The sequence below is a fragment of the Vespa crabro genome, chromosome 11 (genome assembly GCF_910589235.1).
Source record: "Vespa crabro chromosome 11, iyVesCrab1.2, whole genome shotgun sequence".
NCBI lineage: Eukaryota > Metazoa > Arthropoda > Insecta > Hymenoptera > Vespidae > Vespa > Vespa crabro.
Genome location: NC_060965.1, coordinates 462,448 through 486,065, shown reverse-complemented (window position 1 = coordinate 486,065; position 23,618 = coordinate 462,448). Strand labels below are relative to the sequence as shown.

The 23,618-nt window shown below is 28.6% G+C and overlaps 5 protein-coding genes across 14 annotated transcripts; 2 read left to right on the top strand and 3 right to left on the bottom strand.

Annotated features, from left to right (window-relative positions):
• Nucleotides 1–817: 817 nt before the first annotated feature.
• Nucleotides 818–3,747, top strand: LOC124428226 (cytochrome b-c1 complex subunit 2, mitochondrial). Its single transcript, XM_046972085.1, has 7 exons — nt 818–971; nt 1,681–1,817; nt 2,015–2,206; nt 2,295–2,511; nt 2,660–3,091; nt 3,166–3,387; nt 3,495–3,747. The coding sequence occupies exons 1-7, from the start codon at nt 927–929 to the stop codon at nt 3,579–3,581; spliced, it is 1,332 nt and encodes a 443-aa protein (XP_046828041.1). The 5' UTR covers nt 818–926; the 3' UTR covers nt 3,582–3,747.
• Nucleotides 3,748–3,912: 165 nt separating this feature from the next.
• LOC124428224 (nucleolar protein 11) lies at nt 3,913–6,456 on the bottom strand. The gene is made up of 4 exons (XM_046972081.1): nt 6,228–6,456; nt 5,370–5,898; nt 4,255–5,285; nt 3,913–4,160 (listed from the first exon to the last, which is right to left on the bottom strand). The coding sequence occupies exons 1-4, from the start codon at nt 6,357–6,359 to the stop codon at nt 4,032–4,034; spliced, it is 1,821 nt and encodes a 606-aa protein (XP_046828037.1). The 5' UTR covers nt 6,360–6,456; the 3' UTR covers nt 3,913–4,031.
• An 81-nt stretch (nt 6,457–6,537) lies between these two features.
• Nucleotides 6,538–9,282, top strand: LOC124428225 (histone acetyltransferase KAT8-like). 3 transcript variants are annotated; one of them, XM_046972084.1, is made up of 7 exons: nt 6,538–6,872; nt 7,382–7,641; nt 7,712–7,802; nt 7,893–8,020; nt 8,091–8,321; nt 8,398–8,642; nt 8,760–8,916. In XM_046972084.1, exons 1-7 carry the CDS (start codon nt 6,677–6,679, stop codon nt 8,779–8,781), a joined length of 1,173 nt encoding a protein of 390 aa, XP_046828040.1. In that variant the 5' UTR covers nt 6,538–6,676; the 3' UTR covers nt 8,782–8,916. The 3 variants fall into 3 exon arrangements, with proteins under 3 accessions (XP_046828040.1, XP_046828039.1, XP_046828038.1); XM_046972083.1 differs by having other exon boundaries at nt 8,754–8,916; XM_046972082.1 differs by having other exon boundaries at nt 6,539–6,872; nt 8,774–9,282.
• Nucleotides 9,283–9,454: 172 nt separating this feature from the next.
• LOC124428227 (D-aspartate oxidase) lies at nt 9,455–11,466 on the bottom strand. Its single transcript, XM_046972086.1, has 6 exons — nt 11,144–11,466; nt 10,700–10,820; nt 10,368–10,513; nt 10,141–10,297; nt 9,778–10,062; nt 9,455–9,718 (listed from the first exon to the last, which is right to left on the bottom strand). The coding sequence occupies exons 1-6, from the start codon at nt 11,326–11,328 to the stop codon at nt 9,605–9,607; spliced, it is 1,008 nt and encodes a 335-aa protein (XP_046828042.1). The 5' UTR covers nt 11,329–11,466; the 3' UTR covers nt 9,455–9,604.
• Nucleotides 11,318–23,545, bottom strand: LOC124428221 (repetitive organellar protein-like). Of its 8 annotated transcripts, XM_046972075.1 has the most exons (19): nt 23,287–23,545; nt 22,387–22,531; nt 22,120–22,257; nt 21,925–22,005; nt 21,717–21,852; nt 21,129–21,602; nt 20,775–21,041; nt 20,485–20,702; nt 16,375–20,403; nt 16,131–16,272; nt 15,835–16,026; nt 15,335–15,715; nt 14,858–15,190; nt 14,571–14,727; nt 14,079–14,505; nt 13,345–13,966; nt 12,864–13,266; nt 12,399–12,691; nt 12,228–12,321 (listed from the first exon to the last, which is right to left on the bottom strand). In XM_046972075.1, the coding sequence occupies exons 2-19, from the start codon at nt 22,511–22,513 to the stop codon at nt 12,273–12,275; spliced, it is 8,469 nt and encodes a 2,822-aa protein (XP_046828031.1). In that variant the 5' UTR covers nt 22,514–22,531; nt 23,287–23,545; the 3' UTR covers nt 12,228–12,272. The 8 variants fall into 8 exon arrangements, with proteins under 8 accessions (XP_046828030.1, XP_046828031.1, XP_046828027.1 ...); XM_046972074.1 differs by lacking the exon at nt 12,228–12,321 and adding an exon at nt 11,318–11,396 and having other exon boundaries at nt 22,120–22,531; XM_046972071.1 differs by having other exon boundaries at nt 22,120–22,531.
• Between the last annotated feature and the right edge of the window lie 73 nt (nt 23,546–23,618).

The following is a 23,618-nucleotide window of genomic DNA, read 5'->3' as shown; positions in this document are numbered from 1 at the left end:
TTATTTTATTTTATATATATATACACTGTATGAAGATATGTAAAAATGTTTCACATTTATATATGTTATATATGAAAGGTACAGTATATAATTTGTAAATTTATATTTTTATTTTTATAATTATTTCTATAAAAAGTGCAAACAATTTTGTTTAATTCGGCATAAAATATTAATAAGTAAACTTTCTTTAAAATCTTTGAATTCAATTTTTTAAAAAGTATGTGGATTGAAGATAGACATATCCGATTGTCATAATGATGTGTTATAATTATTATAACTATTGCATTAGAAAAGTTAAATTATAATTAACGAAGCTATTGCTATGGGATATTTATAATTATAATATAATCTACATTTAAATTGGTCATATGTTCATATTCTATTCATATTCTTTTTAAAAATAATGGGATTATAAAAATATAAAATACAGTAAATATTTCAATCATTGTAGTAAATATTTCAAATCAATGATTTCAATTAATTTAAGTTACATTAATTGTACTCAGTTCAATTAAAAGTGTATTTTATATATTATACGTAATGTTAAAAAGAAGCTTAAGATGAAAAATATCGTAAAAATTATGCAAAATTCAAAAGAATAAAATTCACGAGTACAAATGTGGCACAGAATATATTTGTATCGGGTTTATTAATATTGTAATAATAATAGAATGCAGCAGTCATAAAACAACCCAAAATAATATATTTTGAGTCTTTATTCATTTATTACCTTTATCCCATTATTTATTATATTGAAGCGATATTTTCTATATGTTAAAAACTTTAATAACATGACAGACATTTAAAAATTCGCGCCTCAAATCGAGATCATCGATATTTGATTATGTCTTTCTCGCTCCAGCGCCACGCAACACACACAGTCGTCTTTTTACATTTTCGTGAAGTGGTCTTTAAGGAACACGAAAATGGCTTGTTCCGCCGTACGATCGCCTATTCTCCGTAACTCTGCGGTAATTATTAATTTGTATACTTTTATTTATAATTATTTATAAAATAAATATACAGACAATGTCAATTTTTTTGTCAAATGTAAACTACAATCATATCTGTTGAAATATTGTATTTCTGATTAGTATGAGTGTTATGTAAATGTTTCATGGATTTTATGTCATATATTTCATATCTTTTAAATTTCTGTCTTGTACTCAATACTCTAATTTTTACATATCATTTGTAATTTTTTAATTACATATTTGTGACTGTAGAAATATTATGTTTAATGTAAATAAAATTAGTAAAATTATAATGAAAATAATGTTTATGTATTATTCGTGGAAAATATTTAATTTTATATTATTAGATATATAAATATAAAAATAAAAGAATTTGTGTAAAATAAATAATAAAATCATATACAGTATTAAAATGCGGTGTAAAAATAATTAAATATTCTATAATAATGTCTGTAATAAACAACTGATATAATCTCGCTTTATATTTTAATGTAGTAATACAGTCTTCAAATATCTGATATTATTATTGAAATTTATAAATTATTTCTATTATTTATTTTAATAATTTCATATAAAATGCACTAACATTATATACATTATATTTTCTTCCTCATTTACAATCAAGTAACTGATATGACATATTTGTATTTTCATATTTTTAAAATATTATAAATAAATATAACTTAATAAATCCATTATATTTTAGGTGAGACATTATGCAACTGCTACTGCTACCCAGACTTGTGCCACAACTTGTCTTGAAACTAAAGTACTAAATAATAAAATTGTAGTTGCATCTCTTGATAATAATAGTCCTATATCACAAGTTTCTGTTATCTTCAGGTAAACTGAAAACATGAATACAAAGCATCATTCATGTTTTTATAATATTTTTATAAATGTGATAACACAAAAAATATAACATTTTAATTAGCAATTTCTAAAAAACCATAATCAATTAAATATCATGTATTATTTAAGATATTGTTAGAGAATATATATTATATAACAAACTAATAACAAATAAATTTTATATTAAGGGCTGGTCCACGAAATGAAACTTATCACACTCAAGGTGTTAGTCATCATTTACGTATTGCAGCTGGTTTGACTACATGTCGTTCCAGTTATTTTGGTATAACCAGGAATATACAGCAACTTGGAGGAAATATAATCGCTACAAGTGATCGTGAAAGTATTGCATATACATTACAAGTTACACGAAATAATTTGTAAGCAAAATTTACATTGTTATTTTCTTTATATATTTCATTAAGTCTATGGAGAAAAAGAAGTCCATATACTTTTATATTTTACTAGGAATCAAGCTTTACAATTTTTAGAAGATATTACTACACAACAAGCGTTTAAGCCATGGGAAATATCGGATCAGTTACCTAGATTACGTTATGAGTTATCAAAAATACCTGATATAACACGTTTACTTGAACTTCTCCATAGAACTGCCTATCGTTCAGGTCTTGGCAATTCCTTGTATTCACCTAAGCGACAAGTAGGAAAAATTAATTCTGAAACTGTAAGTAGTATTTAAATTTATTATTTTTTGTATAAACGCACCCATATTAATAATTGAGATATATATATATATATATATATATATATATATATATATATAACGAAATAATGCATATACATGGTAGTAATAAATCTTCATTACTTTGTAGTTACAGCATTTTGTCAGTTCATGGTTTACGGGATCAAGGTGTGCTGTTGTTGCAACAGGTGTTCCATTTTCTGAAGTATGTTCATTTGCTTCAGCCTTAAATGTAAAATCAAGTGATGCTTCTGATCAACCTACAAAATATTATGGTGGAGAACTTCGTAAGGAACGTAATTCGTCAACAGCCAGTGTAGCAATAGCTGTAGAATCTGCAGGTTTGAATAAGGAAAAAGATGCTTTAGCATTGGCTGTATTACAAAGAGCTTTGGGTACTGGACCACAAGTGAAATGGGGATCAAGCATAAGTCCACTTTACAAAACTGTGTCTGGTATTGCTGGTAAACAATCATTTGCTGTTTCCGCCTTTAATGCTGTTTACTCTGATTCCGGTTTATTTGGTATTGTAATCTGCAGTGAACCTAATATAGCTGGATCAGTGAGTACCATCCTTACAGTTATCACTATTAAATACGTTAATATACGCAATTAAAACAAATTTATATATTTCAGATAACAGCATGTACCTATAAGATGCTGAAGTCTCTTAACTTGTCAGATGCTGATATTTGTCGTGGTAAAAATGCATTGAAGGCTGACATTTCATATGCTACTGAAAATGATAGTGGACTTTTAGAAATCTTTAGGCAACAAGCATTATTTAAGGGCCATGTTTGTACGCCCCAGGAAATTATTGCAAGTGTAGATAAAATCACTGCAAATGATGTTAAAAATGTATGTAAATCACAAAGATTAAGATTTTTTAAATGGATCTTACATAATGTTTCTAATAAATACAATAGTTCACTAATTTCTTGAATTTCTAATATTTATTTATTTAGGTAGCTGGAAAGTTAGGCTCTGGTAAACCATCTCTAGCTGCAATTGGTGATATTTGCAGTGTTCCAAGTTTAGATGAATTGAGTTAGATATTAAGCCTGATATTCCTACGAAATTAGTCCAATTGTTAATAAACATCAGATTCATAAAGCGAATGAACGCTTTTACCAGTTCTTAAAAACAGTATATACATGATCCATTACAGTTGTATTGTAATACTTCTGTACATACCAAATAAAAATAAAATAAATACTACTATCCTGTTTTTTTATTTTAAAAATATATTAAAGTATATATGTGTTACAATAAAACTTCAACAGTATAATAATTAGGTATGTACAAGTTATCATATACAAACTGATCTCAAGACAAATGAGTAACAATTTTGTAGAAAATATAAATCCGTAAAAAATGAAAAACTTAAGGAAAATAATAATTTATTTTATCAATGTAAGTAAAAATTACATTACTGTTTATTTACAGATCCAATATAACTTTGATAATATAAATTATTATGTAATTTAGTCCTTATATACTTTTTAATAAAATTTTATTTCTTCTATAGAATAAAATTTATTATAATTTTTCACAGAAGGCTTCAGCGATTTTCCATTTATTATTCTTTGTAACATAGGCCTCAAATTTTCCAAATCCTTCAATAATTGAAACTAAAAAAAATATGTTAATAATTTAATTTATTGCTAAAAAGAATTGATCCAATATAAAAAGTTGAATTGATTATTAATCTCTAAAAATACTTACATGTTCTTCCAATATTAAACTCAATTTATTAAGAAGACTTAAAACTTGAGAGTCTTGTGATAAAATATAATGCTGATAATGAGAGTCAAGAAGAAGATTAGACCAATCATATAACTGTTTGTTATTTGGCTCAAATGTATCAAGCGCATTATTTACAGTTTCTTGAATATCTAATTTTTCAATTAAATAATTTAACAATCTAAGTACTTCATTAAAATTTAAGCCTGTCTTTAGGTATGATAATAAAAAAACATCAGAATAACTAATACTAAAGATTTTGTCCAGAAAATTACTTCTTGTACAAAGAGTTTTCTGATCAGACATACCATTACTCATACCATTTTGCAAAGGAATAAATATGTCATCTGAAGTTCTTAATGAAAATGCTAATAAATCTGTTAATAATTTTTCAGGTAAATCCTTGAAAGTATTTAAACACCAATTTATTGCAATAATGTCTTTAGATTCAATTAACTGTGGTATTAACACTTCTTGTATTCTTGCATCACTCAATCCTTCGCTTATGTAAGATAATATTTGTTTTGATATATTTTGTGGTATGTCATTTTCCAAAAATTTTGATAGTTTTGGTTGTGTATTTTCCCATTGAGCTATTATTGAATCTTGCACAATAACTACTTCATCTTCTTCATTTTCATTATTGTTTTTAAAGCGTACAGACGAACCCAGCATAGCTGCTATCCTCTGTGGTGCAAGACGATACGGAGCAACAGCTAAATGTCTATTTGCTGCAAGTAGTAGTTTGTCCTCTACTCTCCACAATTTAGCTTCTTTCGTATAAAGTTTTAATTTTTGGGTTGCTTGCACTAATTTAAATTGTACATTATATATCATTAGAATAGCACCTTCTTCTGATACATCTGCTCCATAAGCAGCTATCATTGTTTCATTCAAAGCTGTCATTATAACAGGATACTTTGTATCAATATTTGTAATAACACTGAGTAATTTACTTGGCTCTGAATCAGAGGCATCCATTAATGAATGACTGTACAATCTACCATGAGACCCTGAAATTGGATAGATAGTGATTTTTTATGGACGATAATACAATTATGATTAATATTGATTAATTTATCAAATTATTCACTTACACAAAGTTAAAAGGTACGCATTACATTTGTTCTGCATGACTACATGAGCAACAAGTTCTTCCGAAGTACGTTTTAATTCTGTTCTTTTAATATGATCTAACTGTACACAGTTATCATTATTAAGTTCAACAATAATATAATTATATGTTTGATCTATTCTTGTTAATCCGCATAAACTTGCTTTACCATTCAAGTATATTAATTGACAGTCTAATAATTTTTCTTCAAAATTTAAAATTCCTTTGTTGCACCAAGATTTTCTATTCTGTAATGCCCATTCTAAAGATGCTGTAGCTCCATTTTGTTGTACCAGTACCGGTGGTAAATCATCGTGAACTAAAATTGTATGGAAGGGAAATTGAAATTTATATCCCTTAACATTATTTAAGTCAGACTCCTCAACAGACCATACTTTAACTTTCCTTTCATTAAATACAGCTGCATATCGATGAGCTGTTTTATCATAAATTACTGAAGTTGTAAGTCTTTCTTTGCTTGACCAACTACTTATTTGTTTCAAGTCTTGCAACTGAAAATATATATTTATATATATATACATATATATATATATTATTTCTATACGCACATACACGTAGCATTATTTATTTCTAAGAAATATTAAATTTCTTACATAAAAATATCTAAAAATTGGACAAAGCCATTAATATAAACAATAAGAAAGAAAACTTGTTACTCTCTTTTACTCATGCGGATCTTAAAGTTATTTACTCATTTACTTTTGCAAAGACATCATGTTTTAGAAACATATAATTAATATCAAAACCAATTGATTGCATAAAATAATATAAGAAATTGTATTATTATTCTTAATTCATTAATATTTAAAGAAAATCTAACCTTGTATCTTATCACAATATTTCTACCAAGAGTAACGATAGCACAACCTGAATCTGAATCTTTTTGGACTCCTAAAAGATTTTGTTGGTCGATCAATGGACACAATGTGTAATACGAACTGAGTTTCGCCATTTCATAAATATTTTAGAAACGAGCCGAACATTAGGAGAAAACGCGGTAAACTACGTACACGTGAGTATTCGCGGTACAAGTTAATATAGTGAAATAATACATACATATACAACTTCACAGTCTAGAGCGATGTCTGAAATCGGTCACAGATGTAGTATATATTAAGATAAATAATTTCAGAGGGCACCACGTGAATAATAGCACGGTCTAAACGTGAAGGTGAAGGTGATGGCGTCAGTGAATGCAATGATCATCTATTTACAGACGATTCTAGATGACGAATATCGTCTTATCGTGTAGTAATATACTACTAAAAAATGGCTGAACCACAAGAGCAAAAGAGTAAAGAAAATACAAGTGCTGGATTAAAAGATGTAATGGTGAAGCACGAGAAACGCGAGGGTACGCTAACAAATGGCGGGAAGGGATCCGGCGATGACGCAGACAGTCTTGAAGAATTACCGTTGGATATTGGCGAACATTATCTTGTTCGAAGATCCGATGATTCGTGGCGTAAATAAATAATATCATAGCATGCTTATTTATTTAATTTCATTTGATTTTCTTACTTTATTTTTCTTTAGTTTTTGTTTCTTACTTTGCCGGCTTTTACATAATAATGTAAATATTTTCATCAGAAATTAAATAACAATGTACTAGTATTCAATTAACGTAACATACAAAAAACAAGAATATTCTAATAAATCCAAAGAATAATGGTTATAACGTTGTAACTTTCAAGATTTTATAAAATCTCGAGAAATACATATAATTGATATATTTTATACTGATAAGGTATAGAATAATAATTTTGTAGAATTCATTTTCACTGATAATAATAGTAATGTTAAGATATTTACATGTATTATATTATAATACGTAGATTCAAGTTGTATATATAAAACAATTGACAATTTGAATTTATAAATACATAAATATATATTATTTATCATTTTAATATCATAGAATTAAAATGAAATTTAAATTATTCATTCTTGTTATTCATGAATTATTGAATTTAGATCCTGCTGAAATTATACAAACACGTTATAATGAAAACGAAAGTCATTATGAATATTATGTTCACTACGAAGGACATAATAGAAGACTGGATGAATGGGTACCTCGTGATAGAATTATGTCCAGTAGATTTGATATGAGCGATCGAAGTTGGAAAAGTGGAGATAGAAATTCTAGCAATGATTTATTAGCAGATTCTTCTGATCGTAAAATTACAAGAAATCAAAAACGAAGACACGATGAAATTAATCACATACAAAAGGTATGTTTACTTTTTTACTACAAATGATATTTGTATGAACATTTTAACTTCTATTGTTATACTTTCATAGACTTATGCAGAAATGGACCCAACGACTGCTGCTTTGGAAAAAGAACACGAAGCTATAACGAAGGTTAAATATATTGATAAAATTCAAATTGGTAAGTGTTGATTTATGTATTTTTCATATTTATGTACAATGCATATTTATCGTAAAATAAGTCTCATGACTTTTAGAAGTTTCATTATAGGAAAATATGAAATTGATACTTGGTACTTCAGTCCATATCCAGAAGAATATGGTAAACAACCAAAACTTTGGATTTGCGAATATTGCTTGAAATATATGCGTCTTGAAAAAACATATAGATATCACATGGTAAGGCCTATTTTATTAAATTGTTCATATATTATTTATCACTTCATGAACATTAATTATTTTTTCTCAGAGTGAATGTACTCATAGACAGCCTGTTGGGAAAGAAATATATCGTAAAGGAACACTGAGCATTTGGGAGGTGGATGGTAGAGAACATAAAATTTATTGCCAGAATCTTTGCTTATTAGCAAAATTATTCTTGGATCATAAAACACTTTATTTTGATGTTGAACCCTTTCTTTTCTATATTTTGTGTGAAGTGGATAAACACGGAGCACATTTAGTTGGATACTTTTCTAAAGTAATAGATATTTTATTTTTAAAATTAATCAAATAGGTGATATTTTCTCAAGTATATAAGTCGTTTTTGTTTCTAGGAAAAAGAGTCTCCTGATGGCAATAATGTAGCTTGTATATTAACATTACCTCCATTTCAAAGACAAGGATATGGAAAATTGCTTATTGCTTTTAGTTATGAACTTAGTCGAATCGAACAAACCGTTGGAAGTCCAGAAAAGCCCTTAAGTGATTTAGGAAAATTATCTTATCGTAGTTATTGGAGTTGGATACTTTTAGAAATTCTTAGAGATTTCCGTGGAACACTTAGCATTAAAGACTTAAGGTAAACTGATAATAATAGTATATTACATCAAAAATAAAGATATACATATATATATATATATATATATATATATATATATATATATATATGTATGTATATATATATATATAGATTAAGGATTCATTTTTCAGCCAAATGACTAGTATTTCACAAACAGACATCATATCAACGTTACAAAGTATGAATATGGTAAAATATTGGAAAGGTCAACATGTAATTTGTGTAACTCCTAAATTGGTTGAAGAACACATAAAAAGTAGTCAATACAAAAGGCCCAGACTTACTGTAGATAGTAGTGCATTAAGATGGGGTGCACCACCTCGAAAAAATGTGAAACCTGGTAAAAAGTAAAACGTGAAACGATTTAACTCAACAATTTTTGCTACTATAAAAGTGATCTATTAATTTTTTTGACTAGTTACGTGTTATGAATAAAGTAAAACTAAAGATAGAGTGATACTCATAATATTAATCTTATAGAATTCTTTATGAAAGCTATATATAGATGTGAAAAGATCGTATAAATTTGATATATGTTCAAAAATTGATACGGAGTGCTTTGTTCATTTGTTGTAGCTTACACTTTTATAGTAATTGAAATTTTCGAAATTTGTAAAATATTTAGAATTTTATAAGTTCATCACAACATTTTAAATTAAAAAACAAAATAAAATATATTTATTTATTAATAATTATATCATTTTCAAAAAGTTACCTACAAACATACAACATAGTTTTTCAAGTTCATAAAAATTAAATATTAGAATTTTTTATATAATTTGAAATAGCTTGTACAAAACAAAGAGCTGGTGTGATATCATACAGTATTAGTATTTAATTTTTTTTTATAGATTCGGTAATAAAATATATATTTATCAACCCATATTTTATCAGGCAAAAAACATGATATCTTTACAAATATTAATTATTAATTCTGAGTATTAACATGTATTATACATCAGTTACAGTTTTGCGATAGATGATTTGTGAGCATTTATAGCTAATTGTACAGCATATTGAGCAGTACCAGGAGCTGTGCAAACACCATAACCGCCATGTCCATAATTATGTATTATCTATAAAAATTGTTTTACAATTCATATCTTTAGTGAACAAATATGATAAAGATACTAACCGTAGTTTTAGTATATCCATTAGCAGTGAATTCTGCTTCTACTCTAACACCACCATCTCTGTGTGGCCTTAAACCTACTTCTTCTCGTATATTTTCAATCGTTCGTAAAGATGGCACAAGTGTCTCACATCGTGTACGAATTTGAGCAGATTCATATGGACATATCTTCATATTTTCAGAATCAAAATTTCTAGTTCCACCTAAAGTAACTACTCCATTAAATCCAGGAATTATATATGTATCTAGCTCACCATAGAAAAAAGTTTTTAACCAAGGAGCAGCAACCTATCCATAGAAAATGTATGCAAAATTAATCTTTATTAATAAGTGAAATAATAATTTATGTTCATATATAAAATATACTTTAATGACTTGTCCACGTATTGGAACCATATGTCTGTCACTGCATAAATTTCTAGCTCCGAGACCAGTACAATTCATTATTATATTATATTCTGTAGTTAATTCTTTAAATGAGTCTATTTTCTGTTTCTTTACAACGGCTCCATTGTGTTTTAATCTATAAAACAATATTTTCAATTTTTCATTCATTATCTTATTATATAATTTGCAACATAAAAATAGCTTACTGTTGTAATATCCAAGGAAGATATAATTTACATTCCGTAAGTAGTGTTGTAAAGAAACAACCATATTTCCAGTTACCTCTCACTAATTGGAATTCTTCTTCTGTTACATTTCTGTATATTGGTACCAATTTTTCCATCCAATGGTTCTTTTTACCAATGATTTTAATAAAAAAACGATTATAATCTTTTATAAAAAAAGGTATAATTTACGCAATAGTAGTTGTTATTACATTTTGTTATACTCGAAAACATATATATATATATACACACATATGTGTATATATACATATATGTGTTATATGTATTTGTAAATAACAAAATTTCATTAAAACCTTTGTAATGCCTGGAGAATTAGCAAACATATAACCCGAGATAGCTGTTATTCCTGCTTGAGATGCATCTGACATTTTACATATACTGTCATAATATGAATACGAATCTTCTATCCATTTCCTACAAAAAGATCATTCGTAATTGCATTTCCTTGTGAATTTCACTATATTCCGAATATAACTGAATTTTAGATATATTTATTTATGAAGATAAATAAATAAAGTAATTTTAATGTTGAAATAATCAAATGTTTAATACTTAAACACATGCAATTAAAAGTAATTATGCAATTAGTAACAGGACACATCTTTTTAATTTTTGATCATCGTGATCATCAGAAAGACATAATTTTGAAAATATCCTTACTTCGATATTTAGTTAAATAAAATATTAAAAATGAAATAAGGAAAGAAAGGAAAAAAAAGTCACATTATATCATTTACCTTGTTATCTCTTCGGTAGGTCCACTATATGATGAACTGACACGAAATATTCCAGCTGCGACATTACTAACAATATTATCAAAATCGGAAGCAAAAATAGTTATTTGAGCATTACGCAATGTACGTTGTACTTGTAGTGCAGTAGTTAAACCCACTGCACCACCTCCAATAACTGCAATTTTCATTTTCTCTTTCAAAGAAGAATTTTACTGTTCAATTATCACTTTAATAAAGAGATAATAAAAATTGTTATCTGCGAAAAAATATTACAGCTCAACATTCTATTGGTCTAAATATTAAATCTACATAAGCAGCATACATAAAATGATACACAATTATTAATAAAAAAGAAATAAATAAATAAAAATATGAAATGACACTTAAAATAATCATTTATTTAATAAGAAACTAAAATGATTTAGCTTTGTATTGATGCACTATTCTTATTTGTATAAATTAATACATGCTTGGATCAAGTAGTATCATGTGATATTACGTATTTATTTTCAAAATTGATTTAATAAATCCATTTTCAAAGATTATTGGGTATTTACAATGAAATGGTTAAATAACAAAATCCAAATTTACCTTGTTCCTTTATTTAAATGATTACTTTTAATTGGAATTATTTCTAATATTAATCGTACACATATATGTACGCATATATATATATACAAATTTCGTTATTTTTGCATAAAAATTACAAAGCAAGAGAGAAAAGTTCGTCGTGGCTAATTTTAAATTATTCACAATTTAAAAAATGAACAATGTTAATAAACTACAAAAATAAAATATACATATGTTTATCATTAATATATTAGCAATATTTTTAACGAGATTTTTTTTAATTCATATTGTAAACATTTATCGCTGTATTTTCTTCGTTTGCTATCAAAAATATACGAATGCAATGAACATGAAAAACAGGATGTAGTTTATATTGGAACAAGGATTAACATAACTTTTTTTAGAATATTATATCACCCTAGTTATTGCAATCGACCTGCTATTTACAAAAGCAATAAATTGCATTGTCTCAAATAATCATTCTCTCTTTTGTCATTCATCACACAGTATTCAAGAGAATGCTTCATTACTTTCCTTCATACCAAATATCCTATGTTGCTTTTTATTTTTTCATGGAGAAAAACTGGTATAAATTGGCTATTTCATAATTACTATATAAAAGAATTGTACAGTAAGACAAAATCGAAGTTCCAATAAAAAAGTAGACATATTGCGATTAAACACTTACGCCTTAGTACAAGGTTGTATCGTATAATTTAATGGCGGTGGAGGAACTAAAAGTGGTAATGGAGTTGGTGGTGGTGGAGCTTGTACTGGAGTTGGTGTTGAAACAATTGATTGTGTTTCAGTAGCTCTAACTGTTCCACTATATGCTGAAAGATAACTGGGCCATAAATTTGGAGGAGGAGGAGAACCTGGTGGTGGCGGCGGCGGTGGAAGATCATCCAATTCATCAGAATCCTCTATCATCATAGCAGACAAAGGAGTGACGCGTGGTTTCTTTAATTTAATTATTTTTACCTAAAATATTAATATATATTAACTTTAATATATATAAGACGTATATAACAGTATTTTGACAACAAATTGTCCAATATAAATTTTTATTCTTAATTAGAAATTAAGAATAACTATTGCATATATAACTATTGCAAAAATTTAATTAAAAACTCTTAATTTTATTTTAACATACTTTGACTTTTTTCTTTGTTTTGGGATGTCTTGCTCTCTTCTCTTTTTTTATTCTTTTAGAAAGTGACCTTTTTAAGTCACAAGGACTGTCTTGAGAAATCGTACTTGAAGGAGGAGGTGGAGATGGCATATCTCCTTCTCCACCACTAGGACTAGTTCCTTCACCAGGTTTCACACCATCAGCAAATTGCACAGATTTTTTTGTTCTTTTTTTCTTTTGCGATACTTTTATCTTTAACTTCATTTTATGCTTTGTCATATTAATTTTATTCTCAGAGGTATTATCTCCTTTGTTTATATCACTTGTTTTTTCTATATCAGCCTCGTCTTTATCTATACAATCTTCATTCTCCCCATCTACTGTAGAAAGATTATCTATATTTCCATTAGAAAATGTATCTTTCCTGTAATGAAAATATATGTCATCAATATACGTATAAATAAATATAGATGAATATTTTTATATTGAAAACTTTATATACCTAAAACCAGGTGATATAAGTATTCCTTTTAAAGGTGCTACAGGTAATAACGGCCAATCTTTCGGTTTGGATTCTGCTTGATTTGTGTTCATATCGTTTAGTGGCACTTCTATCTCTTTAATCTCTTCCTTTCGATTGTCTGTTTTAGATATTGACTTCTGATCATTTAATTCCTCTTCTTCTTCATCATCTTCAGGATCTTCGTAATCTTCATCTTCATCTTCTCCTTCCGCTTCCTCTTCTTCCTCATCATCCTCGTCATCATCTCCTGCAACATCTTCTTCTTCTTCTACAGAAGTTATTAAAGAAACTGAATTATCTGGTTCCTTTACTGACTGGCCATCTAAAGTAGCTTCTTCATCTCCTTCATGAAGAGCCTTTATAACCGATCGATCTATAGATGGTGGTATTTTTCGATTATCTGATAAAGTTGTATTCTCTGATTGCGGTGTACCTATTGTTTTCTTCTCAAGAAGTCGAAGTGCTCTTCGATTAACTTTTTCTATTCGTCTGCGTTCTTTTTCTTTTCTACGCATTTCGCGCAATCTCTTACGTTCTTCTCTTTCTTTTCGGCGAGCTTCAAGTATTGCTTCATAATTATATACTGGTTGTGCTGATACTTCTACAATTAATATACACACACACACACACACACATATATATATATATATATAGTATAATTTTATTTTATATTCGTTTATAAATAAAATTTGACATATAAAAATTTAACTTACTCTGTACTGTAATTTCTGATCTTGGATATGTTGCTGCAGAAATAGGTATTGGTACAGGTGCAGGTACAGGAATTGATAGAGATAAAGGCACTGGGGACAAGGTAGAACTTTGTGTTGGCGTTGATACTACAGAAGGAATAGTGGGTACGGGCATAGGGACAGGAACGGGTACAGGAACGGAAATTGGAACTGAAACAGGAGAAGGTGATGGATCAGTAGAATATGAAGTTGTTCCTGGTTGATCTACAGTTGACTGTGTACCACCGCTCCAATCTAAAGACGTTGGTACTACTTGAAGGACATTACCAACTCGTACAACTTGACTGGATCCATGTACGATTGGAGGTGTTGTAATAACAGGTATTTCTGTACGTGCTGGAGATATTCCGTTATAATCTGCAGGTACCACTTGTAAAACATTGCCCACCTATACAATTATAATTATTTTTTGTAATATTTATTAATTACACACGCGCTTCAATATTTATTTACCTGCAATACTGTAGGTTGACGGCGATACAATTGTTGTGGCTGTTGTGGTGGAGGAGATGGATATACAACAGTATTTGGATTAAAATTATTGGAATAATCAGAGAGTATATTTGTTTCTTGTTCATGTTGCTTTTTAATTCCTAATTCTAATTCCAATCTGCAATTAAATAAATAACTACTAATGTAAGAACGTAAAATATAAATTATTTAGGCCTAGTAAAACGTCTAACTTATGAAAATATAAAATTGATAGAAAAATTAAAGATTTGTGTTACTATAATCACTACCTGTCGTCAAGCGATAAACGTTTTGGAGAACTTGCAACAGTATCATCTATGCAAGGAGGATAAGTTAAGTTATTCTCCGTATAATAGTAATCATTACTAGACTCGTTCACACCGGAATATTGAAAATTTGAAGGTACGTTATCAACACCGCTACTAATCTGCATCTCTGTATCCATAACAGTAGAATCTGCCGTTACCCTCGTTACACTGGATGTTGACTGCACAATTGTCTCTATACGTCTACCAGTTTCTTCACAATTTTGTCTACTATCTCTTCCTTCTTTTCTTTCTCTCATGCTTCCATTGATCTTATCCCTTAATAAAGATGGTGACCTGATTATATAAGAATATATGATTTAATATACATTTATGTATACATATGTAATGAATTGATGAAAATCTTATTGGGGAAATAAAAGAAAGAAAAAAGAGAGAAAAAAAAAAAGAAAAAAAAAAGCTCATGAAATGATCATATACCGAGAGAGACGAAGTGTTTCAGATAATCTTAATTCATATTCGGGACTTCGTTTCCTCGATCTGGTTCTCGATGTCGATCTAGACCTTGATCTAGATCTTGACTGCAATTTTGATCTTGATCGTGAGCATGACCTCGATCGCGACCGTGATTTTGATCTTGATCCTGACCTTGATCTTGTCCTTGATCGCGATCTTGATCGAGACCACGATCTTGATCGCGATCTTGATACGCATCTAAATCTGTCCACGGATAATCCGGATGGTGAGTGTCTTAAACATGGAGATAGTCGTGACCTTTTCTGGAGTTTTTCTGTTCTTCGCATAGAATCGCCTACTTTTGCCCACTGCATATCTCTTCGTATGTTTAATCTTTGTTTTTTGCTGAAATTAAATTAAATAATAAACTAAATTAAACAATGAAAGTATAAAAATATTTTTCCATTTATAATTTGAATTGTCAATTTTATTATTATTATAACATTCCATCAAGGAGAAAGTACCTTCGCCTAGAGGAAATAGGACCTTCCATAATTTCTCTTTCTAAGCTTTCATCTCTATAGTAAGTTCTATTATTATAATCTAAGTTCATATCCTGTTGATTACTAAATGAATCCAAAGATTCTCCATCGCGTAAAGCATTATCCATTTCAAATTGCCAAAATGTTTGATCTGTTTCTTCTTCAATTTGTACTCTGAAAGATTTCAATGTGTACAATCGAATTAATGTATTTTAATTAATTTAATTTGATTACAAATAATCGAGTTATAATAATCGAGTTAGATATTAAAACAATACCTATTTTCAGAATGTTTATTAAGTTCCATATTTCTTTCCCTTAAAATTTCGATTGGATCATATGGTTTCATTTCTTTCTCTCGATTTTTCTCCATACTATCATATTTTCTTTTATTCCATTCATCACGGTTGTTTTTATTTGCTATAAATATATATACATATATATATATATTCTTTTTTTTTTAAATTATGCATTTGCATAATGAACAAAATATACAATATAATATACGGATTGAACACTTACATTTGTTGTAACTAGTAGTAATTGATCTTTCTGGACTTCGTGTAAATCTATCTTTTCGATCGTCTGTATTCCTTGTTCTAGTAGATCTACTTAATTTTCTATCTCGAATATATACATTAGTTTCATCCCGTCTTCTTGGACTTTTACTTCGACTTCGACTCCAGCTACGGCTATGGCTACCACTTCCACTTCCTTCGCATTCCCAAGAAGTACACGGACTATCGACGTGCTTTCTCTTGTTTCTCATTGGGCTTATTTTTCTTCTGTTTTCATTGTATTCCAACCTTTTGATCTCTTTATAATCTCTTTTATCAATTCTGTCTCTCATCAATTCATTACTTTTTCTATCTCTTTTATCCTTATTACGATCATTGTATCGTTTATCATCTTCCTGCTTAAGAGGTCTCTTTCTTCTCTCCTCTCTATCTAAAGATTTTGTACTTTGTGGTATGTCTGTATCACTATTATCTTCAATAATAGTAAGTTTATTTGTTTTAGTATTTTCACCTTTTTTCTTATCTTGATTTTTGTATTCATCACTTTGATCAGAATACATGTTGGATGTTTGAAATTTTGTATGAGTACTTTGTAGCTGGGCGTTTTGTAATATTTCTTCTTTTGATCCCAATTGAACATTAGTGGCAGTTATAGGATGATCAGTAGAAGAACATTCATCAGTACTTATAATATTGGCATCAAGAGTTTTATTCGCATCTGCTACATGTATAGATACAAATTCTGTATCTTCTTTGTCGCTGTCTAGTATATGCGATTGTAAGAGCTTTTTCTGGATTGTTAAAAGAGCTGCAACTTGTTGTGCAGAATCAAGTAAGGGCACTTCAGTCTTTTTTGATTTATCATGCTCATTAGAGCGCCGAATTAAAAATTGTTTTGGAATAAGTTTAAAAGTTGCTTTTTCTTCATTTGTCTCATCATTTTTTATATTAATTTCTGTTTTTGTATCAACATGCGGAACATTTTCATTACTATAAGATATATCCGTTTCATATTCAGCAAACATATCCATTTGTAAAGATTTAGATGAATGTGCATCTGAACATGAATCATTGAGAAGTAAATTATTAAGCAACTTTTCAGAATTTTCAGCAACAACTGTATTACATTTTTCTGTTTTTGAGTGAACAGTCATATTTTGAAGACTATGTTTTGATGTTGATATTTTAGGAGCTATGCATATATTTTCATGAAACTTCTTTAATTGTAATGGTATAGTGGAAGAAGATAATGACTTTTCTTCCATCTGACATAATTCTTTATTTTTGTCTTCGTGTGATCTAGTCTTGCTCAAAGAAGTTGAATTAATGCCACTAGAAGAAGCTTCAATATCCTCAGACTTCTGAGACGGCGCTGGAGAACTTGGACTGTATAACTCTATGCTCCTTTGACCTAATTTATTATCAATATCCAGAATAGTTTTCAACCGTTCTGTACATGGATTTTTTTTATTCATAATCGATGTCTTTTCTATAATTGTATCAATATTTGCATTTTCACTCCATGATTGTTCTAATAATTTTTTATCTTCCAACTTCAAATTACAAGATTGTTTTCTTTTAAGAAAATTTGTAGGATTTTCCGAGTATTTAGAACTGAAGGCCTCAACATTTAATGGTTGATTTACAACATGGCAAATATCATCTTTGACCTTATCTTTTAATGAAATCTTTTCAGATACATCCAAGGATGTTCTATTACTTGTATGTTCAGATTTAGTTCGATTTGACCATTCAACACATTCCTCTTCCCACATAACAGAAGCTTTGAGTTCCATCTTCTCATCAGATTGTGATCCTATATCCCAACGACTTTTCTTAATTTTTTTGTTAATATTAAATTCATTTTCCTTCAATTTATCAAGCATTTCCATGCTATTTCTATCTTTAATATTTTTAACATAATTAATGGGTAAATCGGATTGAGCGTTGCAAGCAATATCAATAATATCGCTAACTATAGTTGTAGCAGCGCTAGTAGCACTGGTTATACTACTTGTATCAATATTATCTTTGCCTTTTTCATTAATACGCATAAATGATTCTTCTTCAATATCCCAATCATCTTTCTTTCTTTTATTTTTCTCTTGTACGAGCATCATTGCTTCTTTCTCACCTTCCTCTTCTTCATCTTCCCATATTCTTATAGTACACAATCTCTCTATTTTCTTTCTACTTTCCCTTGCACTTTCTTTGTCCACTGCAATATATGTATCCGTTTTTTTATCATATTTCACTTCTTTTTCCAATTTTTTTATAGAACTATGAGAAGCTCTTCTCTTATTAACAGTTAAATCTGCAATAGCTTCTAAACTGTCTACTTCCCAATCATCTGCTAATAGTTGCCCTTTACTAACTTCTTTTTCGAGTTGCGTTAATGATGGTACATTCAAAGTATCAAATTCTGTTTCTCTCCATTTTTCCTTCTTGTGTTTCTCCAACTTTTTCGATAACTTCATATCATCCTGTATTATTTGCCGTGCTATACGTTCACTTTCTCTTTCCCAATCAGTAAGAAATTCAGTATTACTTTTCTTATCCTTGTCTTTTTTTCTTTTCTTTTTTTCATCCAAATCATTATCTATTTTTTGCTTTCCTTCTGAGAAATTGTCATCAGATCGCTTCTCATTCAGTTTTTCAATTGCGATAATATTTTTGTCTACTCTGTCCATTTTTTTAAGCTTATTTTGCTCGTCATCCTTTAACTTACTCACATCGCGATTCATTTCCGAAATTTGACTTTCAAATCGTTTACCTATAATTACTGAATTTACTTCCCATTCTTCTAAGAATTTATCTGCAGTTTTGTCTTGACTTTCTTTGTTAACTACAGATTTGTTTTTATTTTCCCATAAATTTTGTTTTTCTCCTTGAACCATTTCCACATTCATTTCTTCTTTAATCTTTTTCGATGCAGATTGTATTTGCAATGTATGTTTAATAGTTGAATCTGAAACCTCATTTATTAATTCTCTGCTATCAATTTCTTTTTCATTCAATACTTTTCTGCTTTTTAAATTCCTTTTGTTTATTTTTTTCCTTTTTCTCCTTTCATCAGATTCACTACTACTCGATGGCGAACTTATTTTTCTTCTACGTCTTTTTTTAATTCTAGCTATTCTTTTTGCTTTCCTTTTTCTTTTTCCAATTTTTCTTTTCTTCCTCCTCTTCTTTCTTCGTTTGCTATCTGAGCTGAAAGACTCGCTACTACTGCTAGTACTACTACTTTCGCTACTATCAGAATCAGATGAACTTGAATCCTGTGATAATTTTCTGTTACGGCGTCGTTTTGTCTTTTTATCTTCAGAATCTGTGGAACTACTACTACTAGATGATTCGCTACTAGATGTCTTATTTTGTAAGCGTTTTTTCTTCCTTCTTCTTTTTCTTGACTCAGAATTCTCATCGCTCAAGTGTTCTACTTTGATCCGAACATTTTCCCAATCGTTAGGTATAGATTCTGACTCTTCTATTTCTTTTTCCTCACAAATAGTTGCATCTTCAAATATTCTTTCATTTTCCTGCATAGGAGCTTGCGAGTTTATTGATAAATTGGAATGTTCAGAATGCTGAAACGTTAGACACGAATTTTCTAGACATTCATTTTCTTGCAATTGTTTCTCAGTTAATACTTCATTAGTAATTTTATTTTGATTTTCACATGCTATACTTTTTGTTGTAGAAAAAGTGTTATATTTATCTTCCAATGATGTTAATTCTATATTAAATTCATGATAATTTGATGGAGATACAGATTTAAGCAAACATTTTTCTGAAGAAAATTTTTGTACTGTTTTTACTGCATCTGGTAAAGGAATATCCGTACACACCATTTTCATGAATTGCTCATATTCTGAAGCTAATTTTTCATTTCCTGCAGATAATAAGATTGGAGATACAGATGCTTTATCTAGAATTTCAGGTTTTATAACATCAGAATTATTCTGATTGTCTGTATTTTCTACATTTCTGCTATTTTCAGGTGAATCAGAAATCGATGTTGATACCTTGTCTCCTAAAAATTAAATTTTCTATCTATAACAAAATTTCTATACTTTTTTTTTATATATTACAAATAATATATTAATAATCTAACCTTGTTCAATAATATTCTCTATTTCCATTTGTTTTTCCTCATTTTCTATTTCATCATTTTCTTGTGAAATTTCTTCATCTTCACTATCCCACTTTGATTTTGGTGGTATTACATTAATGGATAATTGCCATTTTGAGTCACTATTAGGTTTAATTATATTTATTTTCTTATACCAATTACGAGAACACAATAGTTCTTCATTATCCTCTATGTTGACTCTATAACAATCAACGGCTACTTAGATTATTAAAAACAAAGGAAAAAAATAGAGAAGAAAAAATTTTTTATACTGTATAGATGTTGCATCACATATATCTCGCAGCTTTTCCCGACGATCCAATGTAACAGCCTGAAGTAACTGCTGTTGATTTAATAAAAGAGAAACACGAGGATTTTCACAATAAACTAATTGCCGTCCACGTTTTGTTAATTTGATAGATTCAGGGGGAAACTCTTTAGGTCCATCTAGTCCTTCAGCAATTAAGGCAGTACGTTTCAAACGATAATTATTCAACATCAACATCTGATCTAAGTAACGTGCATAATCTTGCACTGTCCTGCAATAATATAAACGTTGCTATTCCATTCTATTTATTTCTTTATTTAATTCTAATAGAACTATAAACTAAACAAAAAATACAAACCTGCTTTTTATGGATCGTTCTGAAATTTCTGGTTTTCTTAATTGAATGACTTCATCCAGAGTTACGCCTGACTTTTTCATTTCTGCCCATGACCCATATTTTTTTATTTCTCTTTCTTTTTCTTTATCTTTCAATTTATTTTTATCTTTTTTACTTTTTACATCTGCAATACTTTCTCGCAAATCATTTTGTTTTTCCTTTTTGTCCTTTGATTCTTCCTTCTTTTCTCTTATTTCTTCTTTCTTGTCTTTATGGCCTTCCTTTTTATCTTTTCCATCATCCTTTTTATCGCGGTTTAACTCTACTTTGGTTTCATCTCGTTTACATTTATCATCTTTCTTTTCCTTATCTTTTCTTTGTTGTTCCCTATTTTGAAGAGACGCCTTATAGTAATATTTTTCTTTACTCTCATGCCGTTCTTTTGTTTGTTTATTTACACTTCCTTCTTTTCCTTCTTTGTTATGTTGTTTTCTCCTTAAAAACATTTGATATTTTATATATTATACCTTGATCCTTTGCCTTCATTTTATTGCATAATATACAATAAAAATTAAAATAGAAAAATAATTTAATATTTATTTCACATACTTGCGTTCCATCATAGATTTATTAGAAACCCTATGGGAAGAAACTGTGTCCTTTTGTCTAGACCTTCCTTTCGAATTTCTAGAGGTTTCCCACATTGTTGAATTATGTCTGTTAAAACTTTCTTCTTCCAAACTTGCTATACAAAAACATGTCGAAATTACATAATGCATAAAAATTTATAATTACATGTTATATAAAGTACAATTACCTGCAGCCATGGCTTCAGCCAGTAATAATTTACTTTTAGACTCTTCTCTTCTAATTTCTTCTATTGCCAAAACCTTTTCTTCTAAATAAAAAATATTAATCATGTAATTCTATTTAATATTGAAAAAAAAAGAAAAAAAAAAGGAAAAAAAAAAAAGAAAACTAAATAAATAAAAGATCTATTTCATTTTTATACCTGTTTTCTTTTTTAATTTACTACTATTTGAGTAACGATTGTATGAATGCTGGCTATGTTCTATCTTTGTCTTTAATTTTGTATCGCTGGTATTATCTTCATTGTCTGCATTATCTTTCATAGTACCAATAACTTGCGCTTGAGGTACAGAAGATTTATTTGAGGCTTTTGGTAATACATTAAACTTATTTGCAAATGCCATTAACCGCTTTTTAGCTTGAACTTTACCAAGAACGGGTTTAAGCATTCTTGGACTTTCTAACCTACATGTATCTCCATCACTTGCTTGGCCTTTAGTACTTTCTGGCGTTTCAGGCATCTGTATATCTATTAAAGACATTGAAATGTCCGGTGTAGGCTCCTCTGGGGCATAAGCATCCTCAGTTCCAGACATTATGCCTTTTTCCTGAAGCTAGTTTAACAAAATTGGGGGATATAAATGTGAAACATAATAAGATTAAAAGTAAAAGACTACACACACACACACACACACACACACACACACATATATATATATATATATATATATATATATATATATATATATATATATATATATATACAAAATATAATTCAAGACTCTTAAAAATTATCTTCCCTTCTGAGCATTGTTGTAATTATTTATTAATTTTATTAATAATTAAAACTTCATTTTTATTATAGCCTTATATTTATTTAATTAGGAAAAATTTCAAATTCAGCTTAAAAATATCAAAGCTCCTGCCATAACAAATTCATTGAATAAACATTTATAAAATCTAGTAAACTAAAATAGTAAGCACACTCACTATGTACCTTATTTGTTACACTTACATATTTCTTTTATTGCCAAAAGATTCGTAGCTGCACATTACTTTAAAAATTTAATTAATTATTAAACTTCAATATAGAAATGATTTTTTTAATTACATCTTAATGGCAGAAAATTAAAGAAACTTTACTAACTTTACTTTATCACTAAATTACACAAAAAAGAAATTCATATTCAAACAAAAAACATTAAACAGGTTAAGATAAATTTGTATGATTACAGTTTGCTTTTTCCACAATAAAAAATTGTGAAAATATAATTTCATTATTAAAACAATATTGTTACATAGCAAAAATATTTTTAGATCATAAAAACCAAATATATAATAACGAATCGTGCAAATGATTGTTTCTTACCTTATAACAATATACTTAAGTAACAGAACAATACATTTTTTGCAAAATTTGTTAAAATATTTTATGAAGTATAACTTTTTTAATAGATAAAGTATTTCTAATATAATATAAGTAAATTGGTTTTTACTATTTTCCAATGTTCAACAAACTTTGCAAATGAAAAGCGTCAGACATTTTATTTAAACGACAAGTCGACACTACAAATGAGTACAAACTGTTAGTAGGTTAAAGGGTCTGATCAAATCCGATATCTCCCTTCTATTTAGCTTGGTTCACTGTTTACAGCGCCGCTGGTGGAAGTTCGTTACAATAAGCTTTTATTTGAATTTATT

Excerpts from the sequence above, each read along its gene's own strand:
- LOC124428226 (XM_046972085.1), top strand. The coding sequence starts at position 927 with ATGGCTTGTTCCGCCGTACGATCGCCTATTCTCCGTAACTCTGCG. Across the intron at positions 2,207-2,294 it reads CAAGTTACACGAAATAATTT|GAATCAAGCTTTACAATTTT; the intron begins GTAAGCAAAATT and ends ATATTTTACTAG. Across the intron at positions 2,512-2,659 it reads GAAAAATTAATTCTGAAACT|TTACAGCATTTTGTCAGTTC; the intron begins GTAAGTAGTATT and ends ATTACTTTGTAG.
- LOC124428224 (XM_046972081.1), bottom strand. The coding sequence starts at position 6,359 with ATGGCGAAACTCAGTTCGTATTACACATTGTGTCCATTGATCGACCAA. Across the intron at positions 5,899-6,227 it reads ATATTGTGATAAGATACAAG|TTGCAAGACTTGAAACAAAT; the intron begins GTTAGATTTTCT and ends ATATATTTTCAG. Across the intron at positions 5,286-5,369 it reads TGCGTACCTTTTAACTTTGT|GGTCTCATGGTAGATTGTAC; the intron begins GTAAGTGAATAA and ends ATCCAATTTCAG.
- LOC124428225 (XM_046972082.1), top strand. The coding sequence starts at position 6,677 with ATGGCTGAACCACAAGAGCAAAAGAGTAAAGAAAATACAAGTGCTGGA. Across the intron at positions 7,803-7,892 it reads TATTGATAAAATTCAAATTG|GAAAATATGAAATTGATACT; the intron begins GTAAGTGTTGAT and ends GTTTCATTATAG. Across the intron at positions 8,322-8,397 it reads TAGTTGGATACTTTTCTAAA|GAAAAAGAGTCTCCTGATGG; the intron begins GTAATAGATATT and ends TTTTGTTTCTAG.
- LOC124428227 (XM_046972086.1), bottom strand. The coding sequence starts at position 11,328 with ATGAAAATTGCAGTTATTGGAGGTGGTGCAGTGGGTTTAACTACTGCA. Across the intron at positions 10,063-10,140 it reads TACGTGGACAAGTCATTAAA|GTTGCTGCTCCTTGGTTAAA; the intron begins GTATATTTTATA and ends TTCTATGGATAG. Across the intron at positions 9,719-9,777 it reads ATGGATATACTAAAACTACG|ATAATACATAATTATGGACA; the intron begins GTTAGTATCTTT and ends CAATTTTTATAG.
- LOC124428221 (XM_046972071.1), bottom strand. The coding sequence starts at position 22,513 with ATGTCTGGAACTGAGGATGCTTATGCCCCAGAGGAGCCTACACCGGAC. Across the intron at positions 21,603-21,716 it reads AAATCTATGATGGAACGCAA|GAGAAAACAACATAACAAAG; the intron begins GTATGTGAAATA and ends AATGTTTTTAAG. Across the intron at positions 21,042-21,128 it reads GAACGATCCATAAAAAGCAG|GACAGTGCAAGATTATGCAC; the intron begins GTTTGTATTTTT and ends ATATTATTGCAG.